Raw genomic sequence first — 27,556 nt, forward strand, 5'->3', positions numbered from 1 at the left:
GCCCCAAACATTAAGAAACGACAACTTTAGTTTCTTGCCAAACCAATGTTCATACGACGTCGTCTCAACGGACTTAGATGGTGTCCTATCTAAAGTGAATGCAGCTGTCTCTAACGCATAACCTCAAAATGAAAACGGTAGATCGGTAAGAGACATCATAGATCGCACCATATCTCATAAGGTTCGATTACAACGTCCGGATACACCATTACCTTGTGGTGTTCCAGGTGGCTTCAACTGTGAAACAATTCCACAATGTCTTAAGTGATTGCCAAACTCATAACTCAGAAAATCCCCTTTTGATCAGATCGTAGGAACATGATCTTATTGTTATGATGATTCTTAACTTCACTCTGAAATCGCTTGAACTTTTCAAACATTTCAGACTTGTGCTTCATTAAGTAGATATACCTATATCTACCCAAATCGTCAGTGAATATGAGAAAATAGTGATATCCACCGCACGCTTCAATTCTCATTGGATCACACGCATCAGCATGCATGATTTCCAACAAGTCACTTGCCCGTTTCATTGTACCTGAAAACGGGGTCTTAGTCATCCTGCCCATGAGGCATGGCTCGCATGTGTCAAGCGATTCAAAAACAAGTGACTCCAAACATCCATAGACATGGAGTTTCTTCATGCATCTTACGCCAATATGACCTAAGCGGCAGTGCCACAAGAAAGTGGTACTATCATTATTAACTCTACATCCTTTGGCGTGAACATGTGTGTTACCACGACCGAGATTCAATGAACCATTCACATAGGGTGCATGACCATGAAAGGTATTATTCATGTAAACAGAATAACCATTATTCTCTAATTTAAATGAATAACCGTATTGCAATGAACATGATCTAATCATATTCATGCTCAACGTAGACACCTGATAACATTTATCTAGGTTCAATACTAATCCCGAAGGCAGATGGAGCGTGTGATGGTGATCTCATCAACTTTGGAAACGCTTCCAACACACATCGTCACCTCGCCCTTAGCTAGTCTCCGTTTAGTCCGTAGCTTTTGCTTCAAGTCACCAATAATAGCAACTAAACCGGTATCCAATACCCAGGTGCTACCAGGAGTACTAGTGAGGTACACATTAATAACACGTATATACTTTGAAGTTGCCAGCCTTCTTATCTACCATGCATTTGGGGTAATTCCGCTACCAGTGACCGTTCCCCTTACAATAGAAGCACTTAGTCTCGGGTTTGGGTTCAACCATGGGTTCCTTCACTGGAGCGGCAACTGGTTTTCCATCCATGAAGTTTCCCTTCTAGCCCTTGCCCTTCTTGAAACCAGTGGTCTTGTTAAACCATCAACACTTGATGCTCCTTCTTGATTTCTACCTTTTGCGGTCTTAAGCACCGCGAACAGCTCCGGGATCAACTCCATCCCTTGCATGTCATAGTTCATCACGAAGATCTAGTAGCTTAGTGATAGTGGCTAGAGAACTCTATCAATCACTATCTTATCTGGAAGTTTAACTCCCACTTGATTTAAGTGATTGTAGCACCCAGACATTCTGAGCACATGCTCACTAGCTGAGCTATTCTCCTCCATCTTGTTGGCAAAAGAACTTGTTAGAGGTCTCACACCTCTCAACACGGGCATGAGACTAAAATCCCAATTTCGGCTCTTGGAACATCTCATATGTTCTATGGCGTTCAAAACGTCATTGGAATCCCGATTCTAAGCCGTAAAGTATGGTGCACTAAACTATCAAGTAGTCATCAGGATGTGTCTGTCAGGTGTTCACAACATCCACAGACGACGTTGTAGGGGTTTGCACATCGAGCAGTGCATCAAAGACGGCAGCCTTCTGTGTAGCATTGTGGACACTCCTCGGACTACGGACCCAGTCCGCATCATTGCCTACAATATCTTTCAACTTAATCTTTCTCTAGGAATGTATTGAAACAGGGAGCTACAACGTGAGCTATTTATCTACAACATATTTGCAAAGACAATTTAGACTATGTTCATGATAATTGAGTTCATCTAATGAACTCCCACTCAGACAGACATCCCTCTAGTCATCTAAGTGAAACATGATCCGAGTCAACTAGGCCGTGTCCGATCATCACGTGAGACGGACTAGTCAACATCGGTGAACATCTTCATGTTGATCGTATCTCCTATACGACTCATGCTCGACCTTTCGGTCTTCTATGTTCCGAGGCCATGTTTGTACATGCTAGGCTCGTCAAGTCAACCTAAGTGTTTCTGCTGTGTAAATCTGGCTTACACCCGTTGTATTCGAACGTTAGAATCTATCACACCTGATCATCATGTGGTGCTTCGAAACAATGAACCTTCGCAACGGTGCACAGTTAGGGGGAACACATTTCTTGAAATTTTAGTGAGGGATCATCTCATTTAAGCTACCGTCGTTCTAAGCAAATAAGATGTAAAACATGATAAACATCACATGCAATCAAATAGTGACATGATATGGACAATATCATTTTGCTCCTTTTGATCTCCATCTTCGGGGCTCCATGATCATCGTTGTCACCGGCATGACACCATGATCTCCCTCATCATGATCTCCATCATCGTGTCTTCTTGAAGTTGTCTTGTCATCTATTACTTATACTACTATGGCTAACGCTTTAGCAATAAACTAAAGTAATTACATGACATTTAAGTTGACACGCGGGTCATAAATAAATTAAGACAACTCCTATGGCTCCTGCCGGTTGTCATACTCATCGACATGCAAGTCGTGATTCCTATTACAAGAACATGATCAATCTCATACATCACATATATCATTCATCACATCATTTTGGCCATATCACATCACAAGGCATATGCTGAAGGAAATATGCCCTAGAGGCAATAATAAAGTTATTATTTATTTCCTTATATCATGATAAATGTTTATTATTCATAATAGAATTGTATTAACCGGAAACATAATACATGTGTGAATACATAGACAAACTTAGTGTCACTAGTATGCCTCTACTTGACTAGCTCGTTAATCAAAGATGGTTATGTTTCCTGACCATGAACAAAGTGTTGTTATTTGATTAACGAGGTCACATCATTAGTTGAATGATCTGATTGACATGACCCATTCCATTAGCTTAGCACCCGATCGTTTAGTATGTTGTTATTGCTTTCTTCATGACTTATACATGTTCCTATAACTATGAGATTATGCAACTCCCGTTTACCGGAGGAACACTTTGGGTACTACCAAACGTCACAACGTAACTGGGTGATTTTAAAGGAGTACTACAGGTGTCTCCAAAGGTACATGTTGGGTTGGCGTATTTCGAGATTAGGATTTGTCACTCCGATTGTCGGAGAGGTATCTCTGGGCCCTCTCGGTAATGCACATCACATAAGCCTTGCAAGCATTACAACTAATATGTTAGTTGTGAGATGATGTATTACGGAACGAGTAAAGAGACTTGCCGGTAACGAGATTGAACTAGGTATTGGATACCGACGATCGAATCTCGGGCAAGTAACATACCGATGACAAAGGGAACAACGTATGTTGTTATGCGGTCTGACCGATAAAGATCTTCGTAGAATATGTAGGAGCCAATATGGGCATCCAGGTCCCACTATTGGTTATTGACCGGAGACGTGTCTCGGTCATGTCTACATTGTTCTCGAACTCGTAGGGTCCGCACGCTTAAGGTTACGATGACAATTATATTATGAGTTTATGCATTTTGATGTACCGAAGGTTGTTCGGAGTCCCGGATGTGACCACGGACATGACGAGGAGTCTCGACATGGTCGAGACGTAAAGATTGATATATTGGAAGCCTATGTTTGGATATCGGAAGTGTTCCGGGTGAAATCGGGATTTTACCGAAGTACCGGGAGGTTACCGGAACCCCCTGGGAGCCATATGGGCCTTAATGGGCTTTAGTGGAAAGGAGAAAGGGGCAGCCCAAGGTGGCTGCGCACCTCCCCCCTCCCCTAGTCCTATTAGGACTAGGAGAGGTGGCCGGCCCCCCTCTCTCTCTTTCCCCCTCGGGGAATCCTAGTCCAACTAGGATTGGGGGGGGGGAGTCCTACTCCCGGAAGGAGTAGGACTCCTCCTGCGCCCTCCTCCTGGCCGGCGCCCCCCTCCCCCTTGGCTCCTTTATATACTGAGGTAGAGGCACCCCAGAAACACACAAGTTGATCCACGTGATCTATTCCTTAGCCGTGTGCGGCGCCCCCAGCCACCATAGTCCTCGATAATACTGTAGCGGAGTTTAGGCGAAGCCCTGCTGCTGTAGTACATCAAGATCGTCACCACGCCGTCGTGCTGACGGAACTCTTCCCCGACACTTTGCTGGATCGGAGTCCGGGGATCGTCATCGAGCTGAACGTGTGCTCGAACTTGGAGGTGCCGTAGTTTCGGTGCTTGATCGGTTGGATCGTGAAGATGTACGACTACTTCCTCTACGTTGTCTCAACGCTTCCGCAGTCGGTCTGCGTGGGTACGTAGACAACACTCTCCCCTCTCGTTGCTATGCATCACCATGATCTTGCGTGTGCGTAGGAATTTTTTTGAAATTACTACGAAACCCAACAGTGGCATCCGAGCCTAGGTTATTTGTGTTGATGTTATATGCACGAGTAGAACACAAGTGAGTTGTGGGCAATATAAGTCATACTGCCTACCAGCATGTCATACTTTGGTTCGGCGGCATTGTTGGACGAGACGACCCGGACCAACATTACGCGTACGCTTACGCGAGACCGGTTCCCCCGACGTGCTTTGCACATAGGTGGCTTGCGGGCGACTGTATCTCCAACTTTAGTTGAACCAAGTGTGGCTACGCCCGGTCCGTGCGAAGGTTAAAACGGAGTCTATTTGACAAACTATCGTTGTGGTTTTGATGCATAGGTGAGATTGGTTCTTGCTTAAGCCCGTAGCAGCCACGTAAAACTTGCAACAACAAAGTAGAGGACGTCTAACTTGTTTTTGCGGGGCATGTTGTGATGTGATATGGTCAAGGCATGATGCTGAATTTTATTGTATGAGATGATCATGTTTTGTAACCGAGTTATCGGCAACTGGCAGGAGCCATATGGTTGTCGCTTTATTGTATGCAATGAAATCGTGATGTAATGCTTTACTTTATTACTAAACGGTAGTGATAGTCGTGGAAGCATAAGATTGACGAGACGACAACAATGCTACGATGGAGATCAAGGTGTCGCGCCGGTGACGATGGTGATCATGACGGTGCTTCGGAGATGGAGATCACAAGCACAAGATGATGATGGCCATATCATATCACTTATATTGATTGCATGTGATGTTTATCCTTTTATGCATCTTATCTTGCTTTGATTGACGGTAGCATTATAAGATGATCTCTCACTAAATTATCAAGAAGTGTTCTCCCTGAGTATGCACCGTTGCCAAAGTTCATCGTGCCCAGACACCACGTGATGATCGGGTGTGATAAGCTCTACGTCCATCTACAACGGGTGCAAGCCAGTTTTGCACACGCAGGATACTCAGGTTAAACTTGACGAGCCTAGCATATGCAGATATGGCCTCGAAACACGGAGACCGAAAGGTCGAGCGTGAATCATATAGTAGATATGATCAACATAACGATGTTCACCATTGAAAACTACTCCATCTCACGTGATGATCGGTTATGGTTTAGTTGATTTGGATCACGTGATCACTTAGAGGATTAGAGGGATGTCTATGTAAGTGGGAGTTCTCAAGTAATTTGATTAATTGAACTTAAACTTATCATGAACATAGTACCTGATAGTATCTTGCTTGTTTATGTTGATTGTAGATAGATGGCTCGTGTTGTTGTTCCGTTGAATTTTAATGCGTTCCTTGAGAAAGCAAAGTTGAAAGATGATGGTAGCAATTATACGGACTGGGTCCGTAACTTGAGGATTATCCTCATTGCTGCACAGAAGAATTACGTCCTGGAAGCACCGCTGGGTGCCAGGCCTGCTGCAGGAGCAACGCCGGATGTTATGAACTTCTGGCAGAGCAAAGCTGATGACTACTCGATAGTTCAGTGTGCCATGCTTTACGGCTTAGAATCGGGACTTCAACGACGTTTTGAACGTCATGGAGCATATGAGATGTTCCAGGAGTTGAAGTTAATATTTCAAGCAAATGCCCGGATTGAGAGATATGAAGTCTCCAATAAGTTCTATAGCTGCAAGATGGAGGAGAACAGTTCTGTCAGTGAGCATATACTCAAAATGTCTGGATATAATAATCACTTGATTCAATTGGGAGTTAATCTTCCGGATGATTGCATCATTGACAGAATTCTCCAATCACTGCCACCAAGCTACAAGAGCATCGTGATGAACTATAATATGCAAGGGATTAACAAGACTATTCCCGAGCTCTTCGCGATGCTGAAAGCTGCGGAGGTAGAAATCAAGAAGGAGCATCAAGTGTTGATGGTCAACAAGACCACTAGTTTCAAGAAAAAGGGCAAAGGGAAGAAGAAGGGGAACTTCAAAAAGAACGGCAGGCAAGTTGCTACTCAAGAGAAGAAACCCAAGTCTGGACCTAAGCCTGAAACTGAGTGCTTCTACTGCAAGCAGACTGGTCACTGGAAGCGGAACTGCCCCAAGTATTTGGCGGATAAGAAGGATGGCAAGGTGAACAAAGGTATATGTGATATACATGTTATTGATGTGTACCTTACTAGAGCTCGCAGTAGCACCTGGGTATTTGATACTGGTTTTGTTGCTAATATTTGCAACTCGAAACAGGGACTACGGAATAAGCGGGCACTGGCAAAGGACGAGGTGACGATGCGCGTGGGAAACGGTTCCAAAGTCGATGTGATCGCGGTCGGCACGCTACCTCTACATCTACCTTCGAGATTAGTATTAGACCTAAATAATTGTTATTTGGTGCCAGCGTTGAGCATGAACATTATATCTGGATCTTGTTTAATGCGAGACGGTTATTCATTTAAATCAGAGAATAATGGTTGTTCTATTTATATGAGTAATATCTTTTATGGTCATGCACCCTTGAAGAGTGATCTATTCTTATTTAATCTCGATAGTAGTAATACACATATTCATAATGTTGAAGCCAAAAGATGCAGAGTTGATAATGAAAGTGCAACTTATTTGTGGCACTGTCGTTTAGGTCATATCGGTGTAAAGCGCATGAAGAAACTCCATACTGATGGAATTTTGGAACCACTTGATTATGAATCACTTGGTACTTGCGAACCGTGCCTCATGGGCAAGATGACTAAAACACCGTTCTCCGGTACTATGGAGAGAGCAACAGATTTGTTGGAAATCATACATACCGATGTATGTGGTCCGATGAATATTGAGGCTCGTGGCGGATATCGTTATTTTCTCACCTTCATAGATGATTTAAGTAGATATGGGTATATCTACTTAATGAAACATAAGTCTGAAACATTTGAAAAGTTCAAAGAATTTCAGAGTGAAGTTGAAAATCATCGTAACAAGAAAATAAAGTTTCTACGATCTGATCGTGGAGGAGAATATTTGAGTTACGAGTTTGGTGTACATTTGAAAAACTGTGGAATAGTTTCGCAACTCACGCCACCCGGAACACCACAGCGTAATGGTGTGTCCGAACGTCGTAATCGTACTTTACTAGATATGGTGCGATCTATGATGTCTCTTACAGATTTACCGCTATCATTTTGGGGTTATGCTTTAGAGACGGCCGCATTCACGTTAAATAGGGCACCATCAAAATCCGTTGAGATGACACCTTATGAACTATGGTTTGGCAAGAAACCAAAGTTGTCGTTTCTTAAAGTTTGGGGCTGCGATGCTTATGTGAAAAAGCTTCAACCTGATAAGCTCGAACCCCAATCGGAGAAATGTGTCTTCATAGGATACCCAAAGGAGACTGTTGGGTACACCTTCTATCACAGATCCGAAGGCAAGACATTCGTTGCTAAGAATGGATCCTTTCTAGAGAAGGAGTTTCTCTCGAAAGAAGTGAGTGGGAGGAAAGTAGAACTTGACGAGGTAACTGTACCTGCTCCCTTACTGGAAAGTAGTACATCACAGAAAACTATTTCAGTGACACCTACACCAGTTAGTGAGGAAGCTAATGATAATGATCATGAAACTTCAGATCAAGATACTACTGAACCTCGTAGATCAACCAGAGTAAGATCCGCACCAGAGTGGTACGGTAATCCTGTTCTGGAAGTCATGCTACTAGATCATGATGAACCTACGAACTATGAAGAAGCGATGGTGAGCCCAGATTCCGCAAAGTGGCTTGAAGCCATGAAATCTGAGATGGGATCCATGTATGAGAACAAAGTATGAACTTTGGTTGACTTGCCCGATGATCGGCAAGCAATTGAGAATAAATGGATCTTCAAGAAGAAGACTGACGCTGATGGTAATGTTACTGTCTACAAAGCTCGACTTGTTGCGAAAGGTTTTCAACAAGTTCAAGGGGTTAACTACGATGAGACTTTCTCACCTGTAGCGATGCTTAAGTCTGTCCGAATCATGTTAGCGATTGCCGCATTTTATGATTATGAAATTTGGCAGATGGATGTCAAAATTGCATTCCTGAATGGATTCCTGGAAGAAGAGTTGTATATGATGCAACCGGAAGGTTTTGTCGATCCAAAGGTAGCTAACAAAGTGTGCAAGCTCCAGCGATCCATTTATGTTGGTGCAAGCCTCTCGGAGTTGGAATAAACGCTTTGATAGTGTGATCAAAGCATTTGGTTTTATACAGACTTTCGGAGAAGCCTGTATTTACAAGAAAGTGAGTGGGAGCTCTGTAGCATTTCTGATATTATATGTGGATGACATATTACTAATTGGAAATGATATAGAATTTCTGGATAGCATAAAGGGATACTTGAATAAGAGTTTTTCAATGAAAGACCTCGGAGAAGCTGCTTACATATTAGGCATTAAGATCTATAGAGATAGATCAAGACGCTTAATTGGACTTTCACAAAGCACATACCTTGACAAAGTTTTGAAGAAGTTCAAAATGGATCAAGCAAAGAAAGGGTTCTTGCCTGTATTACAAGGTGTGAAGTTGAGTAAGACTCAATGCCCGACCACTGCAGAAGATAGAGAGAAAATGAAAGATGTTCCCTATGCTTCAGCCATAGGCTCTATCATGTATGCAATGCTGTGTACCAGACCTGATGTGTGCCTTGCTATAAGTTTAGCAGGGAGGTACCAAAGTAATCCAGGAGTGGATCACTGGACAGCGGTCAAGAACATCCTGAAATACCTGAAAAGGACTAAGGATATGTTTCTCGTATATGGAGGTGACAAAGAGCTCACCGTAAAAGGTTAGGTTGATGCAAGCTTTAACACTGATCCGGACGATTCTAAATCGCAAACCGGATACGTGTTTACATTAAACGGTGGAGCTGTCAGTTGGTGTAGTTCTAAACAAAGCGTCGTAGCAGGATCTACATGTGAAGCGGAGTACATAGCTGCTTCGGAAGCAGCGAACGAAGGAGTCTGGATGAAGGAGTTCATATCCGATCTAGGTCTCATACCTAGTGCATCGGGTCCAATGAAAATCTTTTGTGACAACACTGGTGCAATTGCCTTGGCAAAGGAATCCAGATTTCACAAAAGGACCAAGCACATCAAGAGACGCTTCAACTCCATCCGAGATCTAGTCCAGGTGGGAGACATAGAGATTTGCAAGATACATACGGATCTGAATGTTGCAGACCCTTGACTAAGCCTCTTCCACGAGCAAAACATGATCAGCACCAAGGCTCCATGGGTGTTAGAATCATTACATTGTAATCTAGATTATTGACTCTAGTGCAAGTGGGACACTGAAGGAAATATGCCCTAGAGGCAATAATAAAGTTATTATTTATTTCCTTATATCATGATAAATGTTTATTATTCATGCTAGAATTGTATTAACCGGAAACATAATACATGTGTGAATACATAGACAAACTTAGTGTCACTAGTATGCCTCTACTTGACTAGCTCGTTAATCAAAGATGGTTATGTTTCCTGACCATGAACAAAGTGTTGTTATTTGATTAACGAGGTCACATCATTAGTTGAATGATCTGATTAACATGACCCATTCCATTAGCTTAGCACCTGATTGTTTAGTATGTTGCTATTGCTTTCTTCATGACTTATACATGTTCCTATAACTATGAGATTATGCAACTCCCGTTTACCGGAGGAACACTTTGGGTACTACCAAACGTCACAACGTAACTGGGTGATTATAAAGGAGTACTACAGGTGTCTCCAAAGGTACATGTTGGGTTGGCGTATTTCGAGATTAGGATTTGTCACTCCGATTGTCGGAGAGGTATCTCTGGGCCCTCTCGGTAATGCACATCACATAAGCCTTGCAAGCATTACAACTAATATGTTAGTTGTGAGATGATGTATTACGGAACGAGTAAAGAGACTTGCCGGTAACGAGATTGAACTAGGTATTGGATACCGACGATCGAATCTCGGGCAAGTAACATACCGATGACAAAGGGAACAACGTATGTTGTTATGCTGTCTGACCGATAAAGATCTTCGTAGAATATGTAGGAGCCAATATGGGCATCCAGGTCCCGCTATTGGTTATTGACCGGAGACGTGTCTCGGTCATGTCTACATTGTTCTCGAACCCGTAGGGTCCGCACGCTTAAGGTTATGATGACAGTTATATTATGAGTTTATGCATTTTGATGTACCGAAGGTTGTTCGGAGTCCCGGATGTGATCATGGACATGACGAGGAGTCTCGAAATGGTCGAGACGTAAAGATTGATATATTGGAAGCGTATGTTTGGATATCGAAAGTGTTCCGGGTGAAATCGGGATTTTACCAGAGTACCGGGAGGTTACCGGAACCCCCCGGGAGCCATATGGGCCTTAATGGGCTTTAGTGGAAAGGAGAAAGGGGCAGCCCAAGGTGGCTGCGCACCTCCCCCCTCCCCTAGTCCTATTAGGACTAGGAGAGGTGGCCGGCCCCCCTCTCTCTCTTTCCCCCTCGGGGAATCCTAGTCCAACTAGGATTGGGGGGGGAGTCCTACTCCCGGAAGGAGTAGGACTCCTCTTGCGCCCTCCTCCTGGCCGGCGCCCCCTCCCCCTTGGCTCCTTTATATACTGAGGCAGAGGCACCCCAGAAACACACAAGTTGATCCACGTGATCTATTCCTTAGCCGTGTGCGGCGCCCCCAGCCACCATAGTCCTCGATAATACTGTAGCGGAGTTTAGGCGAAGCCCTGCTGCTGTAGTACATCAAGATCGTCACCATGCCGTCGTGCTGACGGAACTCTTCCCCGACACTTTGCTGGATCGGAGTCCAGGGATCGTCATCGAGCTGAACGTGTGCTCGAACTCGGAGATGCCGTAGTTTCGGTGCTTGATCAGTTGGATCGTGAAGACGTACGACTACTTCCTCTACGTTGTGTCAACGCTTCCGCAGTCAGTCTGCGTGGGTACGTAGACAACACTCTCCCCTCTCGTTGCTATGCATCACCATGATCTTGCGTGTGCGTAGGAAATTTTTTGAAATTACTACGAAACCCAACATATGCTGCAAAAACAAGTTTGACGTCCTCTAATTGTTGTTGCAAGTTTTTATGTGGCTGCTATAGGTTTCTAGCAAGAACGTTTCTTACCTACGCCAAAACCACAACGTGATATGCCAATTTCTATTTACCCTTCATAAGGACCCTTTTCATCGAATCCGATCCGACTAAAGTGGGAGAGACAGACACCCGCTAGCCACCTTATGCAACTAGTGCATGTCAGTCGGTGGAACCAGTCTCACGTAAGAGTACATGTAAGGTCGGTCCGGGCCGCTTCATCCCACGATGCCGCCGAATCAAGATAAGAGTAGTAACGGCAAGCAAATTGACAAAATCGACGCCCACAACAACTTGCGTTCTACTCGTGCATAGAAACTACGCATAGACCTAGCTCATGATGCCACTGTTGGGGAACGTAGCAGAAATTCAAAATTTTCTACGCATCACCAAGATCAATATATGGAGTATTCTAGCAACGAGGGGAAGGAGAGTGCATCTACATACCCTTGTAGATCGCTAAGCGGAAGCGTTCAAGTGAACGGGGTTGATGGAGTCGTACTCGTCGTGATCCAAATCACCGATGATCCTAGTGCCGAATGGACGGCACCTCCGCGTTCAACACACATACAGCCCGGTGACGTCTCCTACGCCTTGATCCAGCAAGGGGAGAAGGAGAGGTTGGGGAAGACTCTATCCAGCAGCAGCACGACGGCGTGGTGGTGGTGGAGGAGCGCGGGACTCCAGCAGGGCTTCGCCAAGCACTACGAGAGACGAGGAGGAAGAGGGGTAGGGCTGCGCCAACAGGGAGATTGAATCATGTGTTGGGCTGCCCCTTTGCTCAAGTATATATAGGGGGAGGGGAGGGGCTGCGCCCTCATCTAGGGTTCCCTCCCTAGGGGTGGCGGCAGCCCCCAGATCCCATCTGGGAGGCGGCCAAGGGGGAGAGAGAGGGGGGCGCACCTAGGGTGGGCCTTAGGGCCCATCTGCGCCTAGGGTTTGCCCCCTCTCCTCTTGAGGACGCCTTGGGCCTTGGTGGGAGGCGCCCCAGCCCACATAGGGGCTGGTCCCTTCCCACTATTGGCCCATGTAGGCCTCCGGGGCTGGTGGCCCCTCCCGGTGGACCCCCGGACCCCTCTGGTGGTCCCGGTACACTATCGATGATGCCCAGAACACTTCCGGTGACCAAAATCATACTTCCTATATATCAATCTTTACCTCCGGACCATTTCGGAACTCCTCGTGACGTCCGAGATCTCATCCGGGACTCCGAACAACATTCGGTAACCGCATACATACTTTCCCTATAACCCTAGCGTCATCGAACCTTAAGTGTGTAGACCCTACGGGTTCGGGAGTCATGCAGACATGGTCGAGACAACTCTCCAGTCAATAACCAACAGCGGGATCTGGATACCCATGTTGGCTCCCACATGTTCCATGATGATCTCATCGGATGAACCACGATGTCAAGGACTTAATCAATCCCGTATTCAATTCCCTTTGTCCAGCGGTATTGTACTTGCCCGAGATTCGATCGTCGGTATCTGATACCTTGTTCAATCTCGTTACCGGCAAGTCTCTTTACTCGTTCCGTAGCACATCATCCCGTGATCAACTCCTTGGTCACATTGTGCATACCTCTCCGTTACACGGAGTGACAAATCCCAGTCTCGATTCGTGCCAACCCAACAGACATTTTCGGAGATACCTGTAGTGAACCTTTATAGCCACCCAGTTACGTTGTGACGTTTGGCACACCCAAAGCACTCCTACGGTATCCGGGAGTTGCACAATCTCATGGTCTAAGGAAATGATACTTGGCATTAGAAAAGCATTAGCATACGAACTACACGATCTTTGTGCTAGGCTTAGGATTGGGTCTTGTCCATCACATCATTCTCCTAAAGATGTGATCCCGTTATCAACGAAATCCAATTTCCATGGTCAGGAAACAGTAACCATCTATTGATCAACAAGCTAGTCAACTAGAGGTTTACTAGGGACATGGTGTTGTCTATGTATCCACACATGTATCTGAGTTTCCTATCAATACAATTCTAGCATGGATAATAAACGATTATCATGAACAAGGAAATATAATAATAACTAATTTATTATTACCTCTAGGGCATATTTCCAACAATCTCCCACTTGCACTAGAGTCAATAATCTAGTTCACATCGCCGGTGGGCGCCCTCGCCGGCCATCCGCGCTTGCCCGAGATCCGCGCTCGCCATGGATGCAGCTCCGCCGCCCGCGCTCGTCAGAGATCTGCGCTCACCATGGATGCAGCTCCGCCACCCGCGCTTGCCATGGATGCAACTTCGCCACCCACGCTCGCCATGGATGGATCCCGCACCTCGCCGCCCGCGCACGCCATGGATGCAGCTCCGCCTTGCTGGTGATTGACTGGTTCCAGCAAATAGAATTGCCCGTTGTAGCATTTTTCGTTGTTTGTTGTAGCAAAATGGAGACACGGTTGCAGCAAAAAAAAGCGTCGCTGTTTTCGCTGGTTGTAGCTGGCCGTTGCAGGTAGCAACATTTGCATAATGGACGGATGTAACAAAACCCGTTGCCGGACGTAGCAAAAGCCTACGACGGTTGCAGCAAAAATGTCGTCGTCGCTGTCGAGCCTCGCAGCTCAGCCATGATGGATGTCGCAAAATGTTATGCCGGTTGCAGCAAAAAGTGATGCTAGTTGTAGCAAAACGCAACGCCGGCTATGTGTTGTAGCAAAATGTGATGCCGGTCGTAGAAAAATGTTATGCCGATTGTAGCAAAATCTATGCTGGTTGAAGCATGTAGCAAAACTGCAGCGTTTTATCATCTTCTTCCATCTTCAGCCGTCGCTGGTTGAAGCTTTCTTATTTTCGTAGTGTCTAGTTGTAGTTTTCTCTCTCAATACTTGGAGCTTTTTCCAACAACAGTTGAAGCTTTTCTACCAAAAGTTGTAGCTATTTTCTTTTTAGCAGCGCTTGGTCAAGGCTTTTTGTGTCATTCTGGTTGAAGCTTTTTTCATCGAAGGTTGTAGCATTTCGTGTCAACGGTTGTAACTTTTTGGCGATGGCGCTGACCGCTTGTAGCTTTCTCTACATCCGGTTGAAGCTTTTCATCTAGGGGGATGAAGCTTTTTTTAAACGGTTGCAACATGAGGGGGTGCGGTGGTTCTGCAGAAGCCTCCGGTGTTGTCCATCGCCGCCCGGCTCGTCGTCGGCGAGCAGAAGCACGAGGCGTGTGGGAGTTGCAATCGACGAGAATGGGATTGGTCACCAGCCTTGCTGCATCCAATGGCGAGCGGGGTTGCAAGCGTGGCGGGATGAGATCTGCATCCATGGCGGGCGGGGATTCGATCTTCCATGGCCGACGGCGACCTATTCACGCGCTGCAGTGATGGAGGCAGGAGATGCGGGCATCAGCGCTGCGTGCAGCAACGATGGAGGCAGGAGACAAGGATGGGGCGAGATCCGCGGAGCTGGGGGGCGGATGGGGCGGGATCCGCGGGAGGTTGAAGAAAAGCAACGATTTGGATGGCATACATCCTACTTGTCGCTTTGTGGATGGCTGGGGCAGAACGCGCGTGGACGCGACCGGCGCAAAGTTCGGCCGGCGTGCCGTTGTCAAACATTTACCATTACACTATCATACAAAGATAACAAAATCTTACCTCCAGTTAAGTCGCAATGATCTGTCTGCAGGTTTTTCTCGCATGTTACTTTGGTTTTGTTTGTAATGTACCAGCCGCAATGTCCCATTTTTTTCAAAAAGAAATGTAGAATTTTTTCTCGGGCATTGTACTATCATACAAAATAACAAAATCTTACCTTTAGTAAAGCCGCAATGATCTGTTTGCAAGGTTATTTTCGGATGTTACTTTTGTTTGTTTGTAGTCTATACCAGTTGTAATATTATTTTTTAATGTTAATAAAATAAAAGTAAGTAAATATTTTAGATTAATTTATTGGTTTTATCTAATATTTGAAAACTTTTGGAATATGTAAACATTTTTTGAGAAGGAGTAAAAGTACTTTCCCTGAAATATTCATTTTGGATTTTCTCTGATTCTTCAGAATGTTCAAACACAATCTCAATTCATTTAATAATTGGAAGGTTTGAGTATTTATTTGATGCTTTTAAATATATGAACATTCCAATTCAAAATGAAATCAAAGAGCTGGTTTATGCAATATTAAAGAATTGGAAATGATTTAAATATTATATTGATTATTTTATTGATTTTAAAATTATATATGTATACCTCGAACTATTTTACAAAATTATTAAAATGACTGATATAGCCTTTATTTTGGAAAAAAAGTTATTTTTGTAATGTATTTGGCCAGGACGTATTTTTCCTAAACTCTAAATATTGTGTGTTATTTGGAAGTTTTTGCGTATTTTTAGGATTTGAAATGGTGTTATTTAGTGGTCATATTCAAATTATTTTAGAATTAGAAAATACCTTTGAACTTTTTGGGACAACCATTACTGTACACATGCGGCCTGTCAAACGTCGCCCACGCTACATATCACAGTGCCGGCCCAGCCCTACTGATGTGACGGCCCTACTCTCTCTCTCTCTTTATATGAGAGCAACTAGTTAACGAGCGCTCCTTCGGGAGCCTCGCAACGATCAGTGCCACTTGGCGCGTTCTCAGTCATTCATCACGTGTCGTGTTCTGAACGTTCCCTTCGAATTTTTTTCTGCACACGTTTTTGGCTTTTAAACATTTTTTTGTTTTTTTCGACGTTTTGGTTTTCCCCCGGTCTTCCATAGCTTTTCGATCAAAACAAATTACGCGAAAAAACATGTTTTCTTTTTATTTTATTTTTCGCGAGAGTTACGGTTCTTCTTCCATGAGAGGTACGGTTGTGCTTTAGCGAGAGTCAAGGCCGTGCCTTTCGAAAATGAAAAAAACGCGTTTTTATTATTTTTCTTTCACGAGAGTCACGACCGTGCCTCTCAGAAAGAGAAAAACAAAACGCGTTTTTCTGTTCTTTTTTCTTTCGCGAGAGTCAGGGTTTTGCTTCCGCGAGAGGCACGGTTGTGCTTTCACGAGAGTGACGACCGTACCTCTCGGAAAGGGAAAAAATACGCGTTTTCTGTTTTTTTTTGCGATAGTTACGGTTTTGCTTCCGCGAGAGGCACGGTTGTGCTTTCGCGAGAGTCACGGTCGTGCGTCTCGGAAACGAAAAAAACGTGTTTTCTGTTTTTTTTTTCCTTCCACAAGAGTTACGGTTTTGTTTCCATGAGAGAAACGATTGTATTTTCGCTAGAGGCACAGGCATGCCTCTTTCGAAAAGGGAAAAAATCCGTGCTCCCGGTTCTGTTTTTTCGTCCGGTTTTTTTCGTGAAAAAAAAAGTTTGTCAAAACCTATCAAATGAGATCTAGTTTTGAAGATCTGGACGCGAAGAATCTAACGGTGAAAACGGTTCGAGATTTGAACGCACGGTTTAAGAGATAAAACATTTTGAATATACGGATCTACGAAAAAAAACTCTCAGGTTGTGACAAGTGGCACGCTGCGTGTGCACCACTTGTCACGACCTGGGAAGGTGAAGTGTTATTTGCAATGAGTACTCTTTAATTAGTGATTTCCTGCTTCTATTTTCTTATTTCTTTATATACTTCATTTCAACTTTTGGGCTGAACCCACTATTACATGTTTAGATCTTTTTTTTTCTTTCCGAGGTGGCCTCTACCAAAGGCCCCATATTCGCAACGCAAGCCTAGGAGGAGCACGACGACGCGTCCGGGTGCTCTCCATTCCTTCTCCTCAAAATAAAAAAAAGGTGCTCTTCATTCCTCTGTGTCTTCTATGTGTCTCAGTATTCTAAACCTAGATCCAAACCTGTATCTCTCTGCTCTCAATACTATTAACTGCTGCTGCTGCCTATCCTCAGTTCTCTGCTTCTACTACTTGTTCTTGTTGCTTTATCCACTCTATTTCGTTGCTGCTCTATCCAGGTCTTTAACAGCTGAGACCTTCCGGAACTTAGAATATGCGAATATGCTGCTAATTAATACAGTAGTATTTCCTCCGTCTCATAATATAAAATCGTTTTGTAAACTAGAGAGCGACAATTTAGTTTTGTCAACTACTGTACGTATGTATTTAGACGCTTTGTAGGGGTGTGATGTATCACAAACTGAAACGAGATACTCCGTATGAGAAGCATTGATCAGTTGGTGCATATAATTCGTACACTTTTTAGTAGAAAGGGTTTCCCCTGATTTCCATAAAAGAAGCAATCATAGTTCTTACAAGCACCAAAAGAAACCTAACAAAAGTAAACCTGAAGTGGAAGACCAAATATTACAGCAGCCAAATGGTTAGGAGATCCAGAACTATGATGGCTAGTACTACTAGTATAATTCTTATACTGCCTATGTACTCCTTCAGTTTCTTTTTACTCCGCATATAAGATTTGGTCAAAGTCAAAATACACAAAGTTTGATCAAATTTATATAAAAAATATGAACATCTACAATACTAAAACTATATAGTATGAAAATACTTTTCATGATGCATCTGATAATATTGATTCCATATTATGAATGTTTATATTTTTTAATATAAAATTCGTCAAACTTTATAAAACTTGATTTTGACCAAACTTTATATGTGAACTAAAAAACGAAGAAAGTACAATTATGATGGAGCGTCTATTAATTAGCATCGCTAGTCGTGACCTCTCTAAGCTTTGGAAACTCAAAATGGAAAGCAAAATCAAAATTCATGTGGCTAGTCGTGACCTCTCGTAATAAGGCCACAGGACTTTGTGCTTTTCATGTTGCTATTTTGGCTTTTGGCTTTCTCTTTTCCTGACATACAGCTTGTACTCCCTCCTTTCCAGTTTATAAGGCTTATCTTAAAATTTTAGTTTTTCCATTTTATGAGGCTCAGTTTGGTTGTTCCTCATCACATGTTCAGACTTCAAGGTGCATTAAATCATTGCATGCAAGTATTAAGAGAAAACTGACCAATGCATGCACTTTATGCATGGATGCATTGCAATTAATGCATTTGTAAACATAATTTTTTGAGAAAAACAAGAGCATTAATTGGGTGCTTTTGCAAACTACAAAAAATATTCTACCACTCATCATCTACCTTGGTTGGTGAGATTTTTGAATTGAGTCTTATAAACCGGAAAGGAGGGAGTATGTTTCTATCCCTGGTCTTTAATGAAAGGGCGTGGCTATAAGTAAGTCGATTGATTTTGAATTGGGGTCAGTTGATTAGTTTAACACATCGGATGCAGATCCAACGGCGTGCAATCCTTCCTCTTCCTCCAGCTCGTCTCCTTTCCCATACCGCCGCACGGCCGGCCGGCCGAACCGCTTGCCACCACCACCCGCGGCCGGAGCCTTCTTCGGAACCTCCTCCCACCGCCATCCTGCCACCAGCCCTGGCCATCACTCCAGACTCGGCGATGACCGATTTTTTTCCGGCGAACTTGCACCACTGTCGTGCTGCCCCCCCTAACCCCCCTCCCTCCCCCCCCCCCACACACACACACCCTAAGATAGATGATGGGGTAACCTGCTGGCGAGCTTCTTCCTGCCCGCTATTTCTCCATTCAATTCAAAATCGATTGACCCAAATTCAAAAGTCAGGCGACTGACATGTAACTATTGTGTTAATGAAAAGGCATAGCGGCAGTAACGAATAACACGTGGTGCATACAATTCGTAGCACTTATCAACTATACGCTAGATCACGCAGGCCTAACTAGCTAGTTCCACCACTGTTGGCCTGTTCATGATCGCAGATTCACTGTCTCATGTAAGCTTCTTGTTAGAGTTGTCTCGAATATAGTGTACAAGGTAGGTTATAATTGAACTAGGAGTTGTATTGTGTTTACATAGGATGTGGAGTTGTGTCCTAATAGGACACTTGTATCCTAAGCCTTTCATATATAGCGGAGGTAGACACACGATATAACCTATGCCAACATAATAGCACAGGCGCGCAAGGGGGAGCCGGCGGTGTGTGCCGGCGCCCGGGTGGCCGGTGCGCGGTATTGTGACGGCGTCATGGGAAGGAGCGCCCATAGTCAAGCCCCGGGGATATAGCCATATCGATGAACCTCGTTAACAAATCTCGGTGTCGTGCTCGTGTGATTGCTTGATTCTCGGATGATCGACGGCAATGCCTCGGACTTATTCTAACAAGTGGTATCATAAGCTAGGTTATTTAAAGATTGATCTAAAGGAAGGAAGAAAGCGTCGACGGAAGTCTGCAGGAAGCAATCGTAATACGGGATAAGTCATCGGCGAGTTACTATGCAAAGCAGATGTATTAGTCGAGTCGTAATCTTCATGGAAGCAATCGGAAGCGGTCTCGGCGTGATAACGTGCAGCAGGCTGGCGGCGCTTGGCACGCGGGTACACAGCAAATCGATTCGATGCGGGCTCCTGTGGCCTTCGGATCGAGGCCGACCGGGCGGCTGTCGCGTGCAGGTGGCAGTCAGCAGATCAGATCGAATCTGACCGGAAGCGACCCGGCGGTAGCTGGCATACCCCGCGTTTGGAGGCCCCAGCGAGGAGCTGGCGTCGTGCGGAGCAACACCGGGCCGGCGGCCCATTGCAGGTGCAGCGGTTGACCAGGGCGTGGCTGACCAGCTCGGGCAGGAGGCCCAGTTGACAGTAGACCGGTGCGGGCTGGCTAGGCAATGGCCGGCTGCTGGTGGGTGTGCTCCATGAGCCACGCGCGTGAGAGCTAGAGGAGTCACGTACAGGGATTTGTTTTGAGACAAAAAAGGAACCGGCCAGGGTCACGAGTGTGTACAAGGTGCACGGAGAAGCTAAAAAACAAATAGAGAAAAGGAAAATTGTGCAGTTGCATGGAATTTTTTTTTGAGTCGATTTGTTGTGAAGGCTTGGAACACGTGGACAGGTTATGGAGGCGTGCGGACAAGCACGTCATGAGGATCACGCAAACACAGGGCGTCAATCAATGCACGGAGATGTGCAGGTGGTCATGATGCAAGGTGGAGCATGATTGCAGTCGGTTAATTTCGGCTGGGTTGGACTGGACTGTCTGACGGATCGACTGGGATGTCGGTTGGTACAGAAGACGGTGGTGGGATCGGCGACGACGACATATGAGCGTGGTGCTGATGGTGACCGTTTTCTTGGCGTGGAAACACGCGGCACGGGCCTGAGTGCTTGTGTGATTTCGACAAGACTATGACGCGGGGTTGATTCAAGACGGTGCACACGGAGCTTGAAGTTGACGGGGCGCGAGGGTGGGCTGATCATCTACCATGGAGTCATGTTGAAGGTGGAGCTGGATTGAGGGGCTACGGTGCAAGGATCCAGGGAATCGAAACCTATTCAGCAAGGAGGAAAAACGAGTGACATGCAATTTGGACTGGAGCCCAGTGGTCTGATGGAAGCGTGAAACTCGTCATCGGTCGATGATGATCGGCGGTACTCTGCAGTAGGGGTTGAATGGTGTGGGTTCGCGACCCTTGAGACTCGACCAGGACAGCGGAGGCTCGACGCGGTAATAGCGGCGAGGCGTGCGGTATGCACCGGTCATGGAGACGGGCCAGGGCTCTGGTGGTCATACATGTGGTGAGACAATTGCGAATTTGACTCGGGATGACTACAAGCAACGGTAAAATTCCTTCAAGTTTCAGACAGGCGGTCAAGAAAGGAGCGGTGATGTTGAGATCAGGTAACTCTTATGTGTGACACCCAATATGTGAGTTGTTCACTTTCACGCATGTTAGTGATCAGTGTGTGATGACGTTGGACTGATACTCTGGAAGTTGGGAGCGCAAACTAGAGTAATGTGGAACTTAATTTCGCTCGAGTGTTGACTGTGGTCATGAAAAGAAGGGACTACAAGTTGCAGGTGGAGTCATATGGAGTCTTTGGAGTAGCAGTGGTACTCACAAGATAAGCTCAAGTTTACTGTACATGGAAGTTTGACGCATTGACGAATTCAAGGTGGTGGAGAATATTCGCCAAGGTAGAGTTTGTTAAAATTGTGTCGAATATAGTGTATAAGGTAGGTTACAATTGAACTAGGAGTTGTATTGTGTTTACATAGGATGTGGAGTTGTGTCCTAATAGGACACTTGTATCCTAGGCCTCTCATATATAGCGGAGGTAGACACACGATGTAACCTATGCCAACATAATAGCACAGACGCGCAAGGGGGGGCCGGCGGTGTGTGTCGGCGCCCGAGTGGCCAGTGCGCGGTATTGTGACGGCGTCATGAGGAGGAGCGCCCATAGTCAAGCCCCGGGGATGTAGCCATATCGGTGAACCTCGTTAACAAATCTCGGTGTCGTGTTTGTGTGATTGCTTGGTTTTCGGATGATCGACGGCAATGCCTCGGACTTATTCTAACACTTCTTCCAGAAGCACATATTTATTCACACGGGACTACGCATAGCCCATAAAAAGCCATAGCAACACCAAGAACAAAACCTTTCTTCAGAGAAGACATAAACGCCAAGCCAGAAGAAGCAAGTAGTAACTAAGCACGTCTCACCCATGCTCTCATATATGCATGTAGTAGAAACTACGTGCTGACGAATGCCAGTCAGCAAGGCAGCTTGAACCCCATGTACGCTCCGCCGGTGTACTGCGTCCAGACATCTAGGGCTCCGAAGCAGGTGACGATGACGGTGCTGAGCGCCATGATGGCGGTGACCAGGAACACGATCATCGACACCCGCCCGGACTTCCTGACGACCCGCTCGATCAGGACCACCCCGGCGATCGAGGCGACGAAGCATATCCCCGCGTAGACCGAGGCCTCCCCGATCCCGTCCATGCCCAGCAGGATGAACTGGGCCATCGACATGGACGCGCAGAACAGCACCATGAACGAAGACGTCGCCGCCGCCGTCTACAGATGAAAAGTAGGCACGTCGAACGTGTGATCATCTAATAGCTTACAAATTACACATGCATGCACTGTCGTAGTCTCTGTATACCTGCGGGGGTATCCCAATCTGAAGGAGTACGGGGTTGAGAAGCAGCCCTCCGCCGATGCCGAAGAGGCCGCTCAGAGATCCGGTCACGAAAGCGGCCAGCGGGAGCGCGAGCGCGGGCAAAGTCTCCGTCTTAGTGTGCACAGAAGAATTTGCCTGCATGAGTACATGAATGTCCAGGGCAAGATTCATTCAGTCTCATTTGTATTACCATTCAATTTCTACCAATCAGAAGTTGAGAACACGACGAATTAATTGGTCTACGTACTACCTTGCCATCTTCGTGGTGATGTGGAGCCTGCTTCTTCCTCTTTGCGTATATGATATAGGCTGTGAAAGCCACGGCGAAGGGCACCTGGGACACGGTGGCGAGCCAGTATGCTACCCCGCAGGGCTTTATGCTGATCACTCCCTGCACAGACAGCATTACATTGATGAAGTCATCGTCTATGCGTTTCATATTATCGATTGGATCATTGGACGCAAACGTCTACCGTCAGAGGTGCGAGCCTCCAGTGACTCTTTCGATCCTGTGCACAATGAATGTGGACAGGCGCAAAGACCCGATTCCAAGCACAGAAAACAGCTTCCCACCCATGGACGTGACCTTTTAACTACTCGTAGTAGTACCCCCTCCGTCCGAAAATACTTGTCATTAAAATGGACAAAAAAGATGTATCTAGAATTAAAATACATCTAGGTACATTTTTTTTTATTCATTTTGATGACAAGTATTTCCAGGCGGAGGGAGTAATAGAGTAGGTTATCTGCCTTAAACTAATGCTTTGTGCTGTCCATTCGCTGGATAACTTAAGTTTAACAGGCGATCCCTGCCTTGGACAAAGTTTGACAGGTATATCCATGCTAGCTTTATTTTGATGCCATGGCTAGGTAGCTAGTTGACTTTAAAAAATACTGTGGGAGACAAATGGCTAGTTGAAGCGTAGAATGAACCTAGACGCTGGCTAGACTCTTGATCATTTCCCATTACCGGCCGATCTATGTGAAGTGCGATGTCTATATAAGTAGTACTCATTCCGTCTCAAAATAAATGTCTCAACTTTATATTAATTTAATACAAAATTGTATTAAATTTTAAGACATTTATTTTGAGACGAAGGGAGTATATAACACATGATTCTGAACCGGTGTCAAGCAGATAGAAAAGAAAATGACTGAGATGGATGCTGACAATTTTGCTACAAAGCAAGAAAAATAAATGTTAGTACTCTTAATTTAGAACGTTGGTTCTAGTGTTGCCTCGCTGGTGGACAACCTGGTGCTAGCGCCTGCCGACATGGCCGTGTTGGACGAAGGAGAAGCAGGCTGTGTGTGGCGAGTCGTTTTGCCGAAGGCAACCACAATATTTACTTCATCCGTCTCAAAATTCTTATCTTAGATTTGTTTAAATATGGATGTATCAAGTCACTTTTTAGTATTAGATACATCCATATCAAGACAAATCTAAGACAAGAATTTTGGAACGGAGGAAATACAATTTGTTTTTTACCGGCTGTCAGGGCCTTCCAGCAGTTTTCAGGTTTTTTTTTGTTGACCAGCAGTTTTCAGTTAAAATGATAAAGTATCAACAATACTTTTTTTCTCCCTTTCTAAACATACCACTCCCCCCCCCCCTCCGGAATTACTTGTCAGAGAAATGTATTGGAACCCGAGCTTGAGTAAACCCTTTAAAAAAATCATATAATATGTCAAAGCCTTATAAGTTCATTGGGAAATGTTTTACTAGGTTAAGCTAAAAAATACAAATTCTTGACATTCATTTTTTACAATCCTCATATTTGTTTTTTTCCGCAAGCATCATAGAAACACATATTATGTGTAAATTTATAGATACATAGATCACTTATATAGGTACGATTTATCAATTTGTTTCAGTATTTACCATTCAAAAGCAGGCTGTGTGTGGCGAGTCGCTTTGCCACAACATTTGCAATTTGTTTGTTACCGGCTGTCAGGGCCTTCCAGCAGTTTTCAGTTTTTCCTTTTTGAGATGACCAGCAATTTTTCAGTTAAAATGATAAAGTGATAAACAATAAAAAAAATTCTCCCTTTTTAAAACGTACCCCCTCGGTCCATTTCTCTGACAAGTAATTTCGGACGGAGAGAGTATTCATCTGAGTGGGCTGTTTTGGAACCCGGGCTCGAGTAAACCCCTTAAAAAAATCAAAATTCATATTTAAATATGTCAAAGCCTTCTGGGAAAAAAGACATATATGTATAGATGTATTCTACGTGTGAGTATAAGTTCATCGGGAAATGTTTTACCAGGTTTAGCTAAAAAAAATATAAATTATTGACATTCATTTTTTAAAATCATTGTATTTGTCTTTTTTGCAAGCATTACAGAAACACATATTACGTGTAAATTTATAGATACATAGATCACTTATATAGGTACATGTCAATTTGTTTCAGTATTTTTTGACATTTCAAACCTTTTTTTTTAATTTTTTGATAAATGGGCTCGCTGGAGCCTGGGATTCAAAATCATTTTCCTTATTTTATTCAGACTATTGTATTTGGTACCGTTTGTCAAAACTGGTTTTTGTGTGCATCATATGATGCAAAGAGCTACTGGGAAGGGATAGATAGGGCTAGTGGAAGGGAAACAACACTACCCCATCTTTCCTAAAACATAAGCCCCTCGCAATTGAGTCTAGCTTTGATCGTGAAGTTATTAACTAAGGTTCGTCTGTAAACAAATGTAAGACGTTTTAAACCTAAAACATCTTACATTTGTTTACAGAGGGAGTAAACTTTAAGTTATATATGTCACAAAAAGTACAGTGTTGGATTTGAATTCGAAAGAAGTTCCACGTGACATAAGTTTTGTGACACTTTGTTAGTCAAATTAGTGGCCAGAGTTAGGTTTAACTTTGAGGGCCTTACATTTTAGGATGAGTATATTTCTAAAAAAGAATATATATACCGCCCGATGGTCGCAAGGGTGGTTCGTGCTCCCTACCTCTCAACGGCCATATAAAGAAATGCGGCTTTGCTATTTCTCAGTCAATTGACAAATAATTAATTATTTATATGTCACCTTGTGAATCTTATGATCCGGTTTCGGGATTATTGCAAGTGCAAAAGGATGGGAATTTTGATCCAACAACTATCAAAACAACTGTTTATAAGTCAACTTGAGTCATAGTCACCACATGAGAAATACTAGAACATTTTCATTCAAAATTGCCCCGGTGAGTGAGCGACAAGCTTTTTGGGACGGAGAGAGAGAGTATATTCACGGAAGTAGCCATATTTTGCTCAGCTGCTGCATGTTTTAGAGAGGACGGACGTGCTAGTGCTACAAAGGCCGGGAAAGCACAGAAAACGAACCTAACCCTCCAAGCGACATGGCAGTGACATTTCGCCAAAGCAGAAAAGGAGAAGAAGGGGCTAGCCACTCCTTTCCGGTGCATCAAAAAAAGAGGAGCATAGTGCCAAGCAAAGAATGACAGGCGATCCCCTATCCCCTAGACGTGATTACGAACGCGCACTGCCGTTGCCGTTGCTTTTGGCTTGGCTTCTCGTCTACGTACTGCCGTTGCCGACCTGGCCTATCGACCTATCCGTTTCCCTTCTCGTGCTTGCACTGTGCCTGTGCGCCCCTATCCTATATGCGCACTGGCGCGGACGCCTTCCTATGGTCTATGGAGCGGGTCCATGGCCTGCACTGCTGCAACGGCAGCTCCAACGGCCTACACGAGGGAAGCGGAGGAGAGAGCACGCAGGCCATACCTTCCCGTGCTTATCTCCGATGAAGACGTGGAGCAGGAAGAAGCACAGCCACACCACCAGGAGCACCGCCACGTCCTTCCACGGGAACCCGGAGCCGCCATTGCGAGCTGCCTGGCCTCCGTCGTCCTGGACGGGCTGCGGGAGGCCGCCGAGCAGCAGGGGCTCCTTGTGGTCGTGACGCGCGGCGGCGGGGGCGCCGGCGCTCTCGGACCGCCAGATCTTGGCCCCGGCGCGGCACGTCTTGGCGGTGCAGAAGGCGAGGAAGAGCGAGAAGAGCGCGGTGATGAGCCACTCCGGGAACATGACGTTGCACACCACCCCGATGCTGACGCCCAGGAGCAGGCACGGCTGGAACAGCAGCGCGATGTCGTAGTCGATCAGCGCCGGCCGCCCCCGCGCGCGCCAGAGGTTGTAGAGCACGTTCGACGCGGCGCCGCCGGTGACCATAAAGGAGGAGTAGGTGGTGGCGCGCTTCAGGGTCAGCCCCGCCACCAGGTTCAGGACGGGCAGGAACAGCGACCCGCCGCCGACGCCGCCGGCGCTCGACACGGACGCGGCCAGGAACGCCAGGACCCACGCCAGGACGGTGTGCCGGCGCACGCCGCCGGCGTGGTGCGAGGACGGGTCGGACAGGTAGTGCTCCCGCCATTGCGAGAGCCGGGCCAGGAGGTGGTGGCCGGGGCGTGACGAGGTGGAATTGGACGCCGCGGCGGCGGAGAGGAAGCAGACGGAGGTGGCGGCGACGAGGAGAGGGATGACTCGAGTAGTCCACGACATGTTTTGTCTCGCTCGCTCTGCTTGTTGCAGGATGTTTTTGGCGGCTCTGTGTGGGAGGTGGGAGGTGAGAGGCGAGATGCTCGTGCCTTGCGGCTGCAGGTTTTATATGCGGGTCGTCTGGGTGTGCGTGACACGAAAAGACTGGGTTATGAAAAGGATTTGAATCGTTACAAATGCAGAAAATTAGCTTCAGATCTAAAGAAAAAGAAGAAGATGGTATGCCACTTCAAAACGTCCCCTTTTTTTCGAATGTCAAAACGTCCCAATTGCAAATGTCCACTCAGTTACATGGAAGTGCATATAACACTAATATGTTCCTGCAAATAAAAATAGTGTATAACAATGGTAGCACTGCAATGTTCCCCGCAAAATTTTAAAAAATAATGACACTTCAATGTGATATAGTACTAGTATTATCTTACCTGGCCCAATTCTAAAGTTCTTTCTTTGTCCGGACTCTGTGAAGATACCAAAACGCTCGTTCTCTTCCTCGTTTTATAGGTTTCTTTGAGACCAGAAGACCA

General features: G+C 45.3%; 1 protein-coding gene across 1 annotated transcript; it reads right to left on the reverse strand.

The window, feature by feature from the left end:
- Positions 1-21,897: 21,897 nt before the first annotated feature.
- On the reverse strand, positions 21,898-27,113 carry LOC119269241 (sulfite exporter TauE/SafE family protein 5-like). Its single transcript, XM_037551038.1, has 4 exons — positions 26,256-27,113; positions 22,768-22,908; positions 22,500-22,652; positions 21,898-22,411 (listed from the first exon to the last, which is right to left on the reverse strand). Exons 1-4 carry the CDS (start codon positions 27,030-27,032, stop codon positions 22,103-22,105), a joined length of 1,380 nt encoding a protein of 459 aa, XP_037406935.1. The 5' UTR covers positions 27,033-27,113; the 3' UTR covers positions 21,898-22,102.
- Positions 27,114-27,556: the final 443 nt, after the last annotated feature.

This window comes from Triticum dicoccoides, chromosome 3A (genome assembly GCF_002162155.2).
Source record: "Triticum dicoccoides isolate Atlit2015 ecotype Zavitan chromosome 3A, WEW_v2.0, whole genome shotgun sequence".
In the NCBI taxonomy this organism is placed as follows: domain Eukaryota; kingdom Viridiplantae; phylum Streptophyta; class Magnoliopsida; order Poales; family Poaceae; genus Triticum; species Triticum dicoccoides.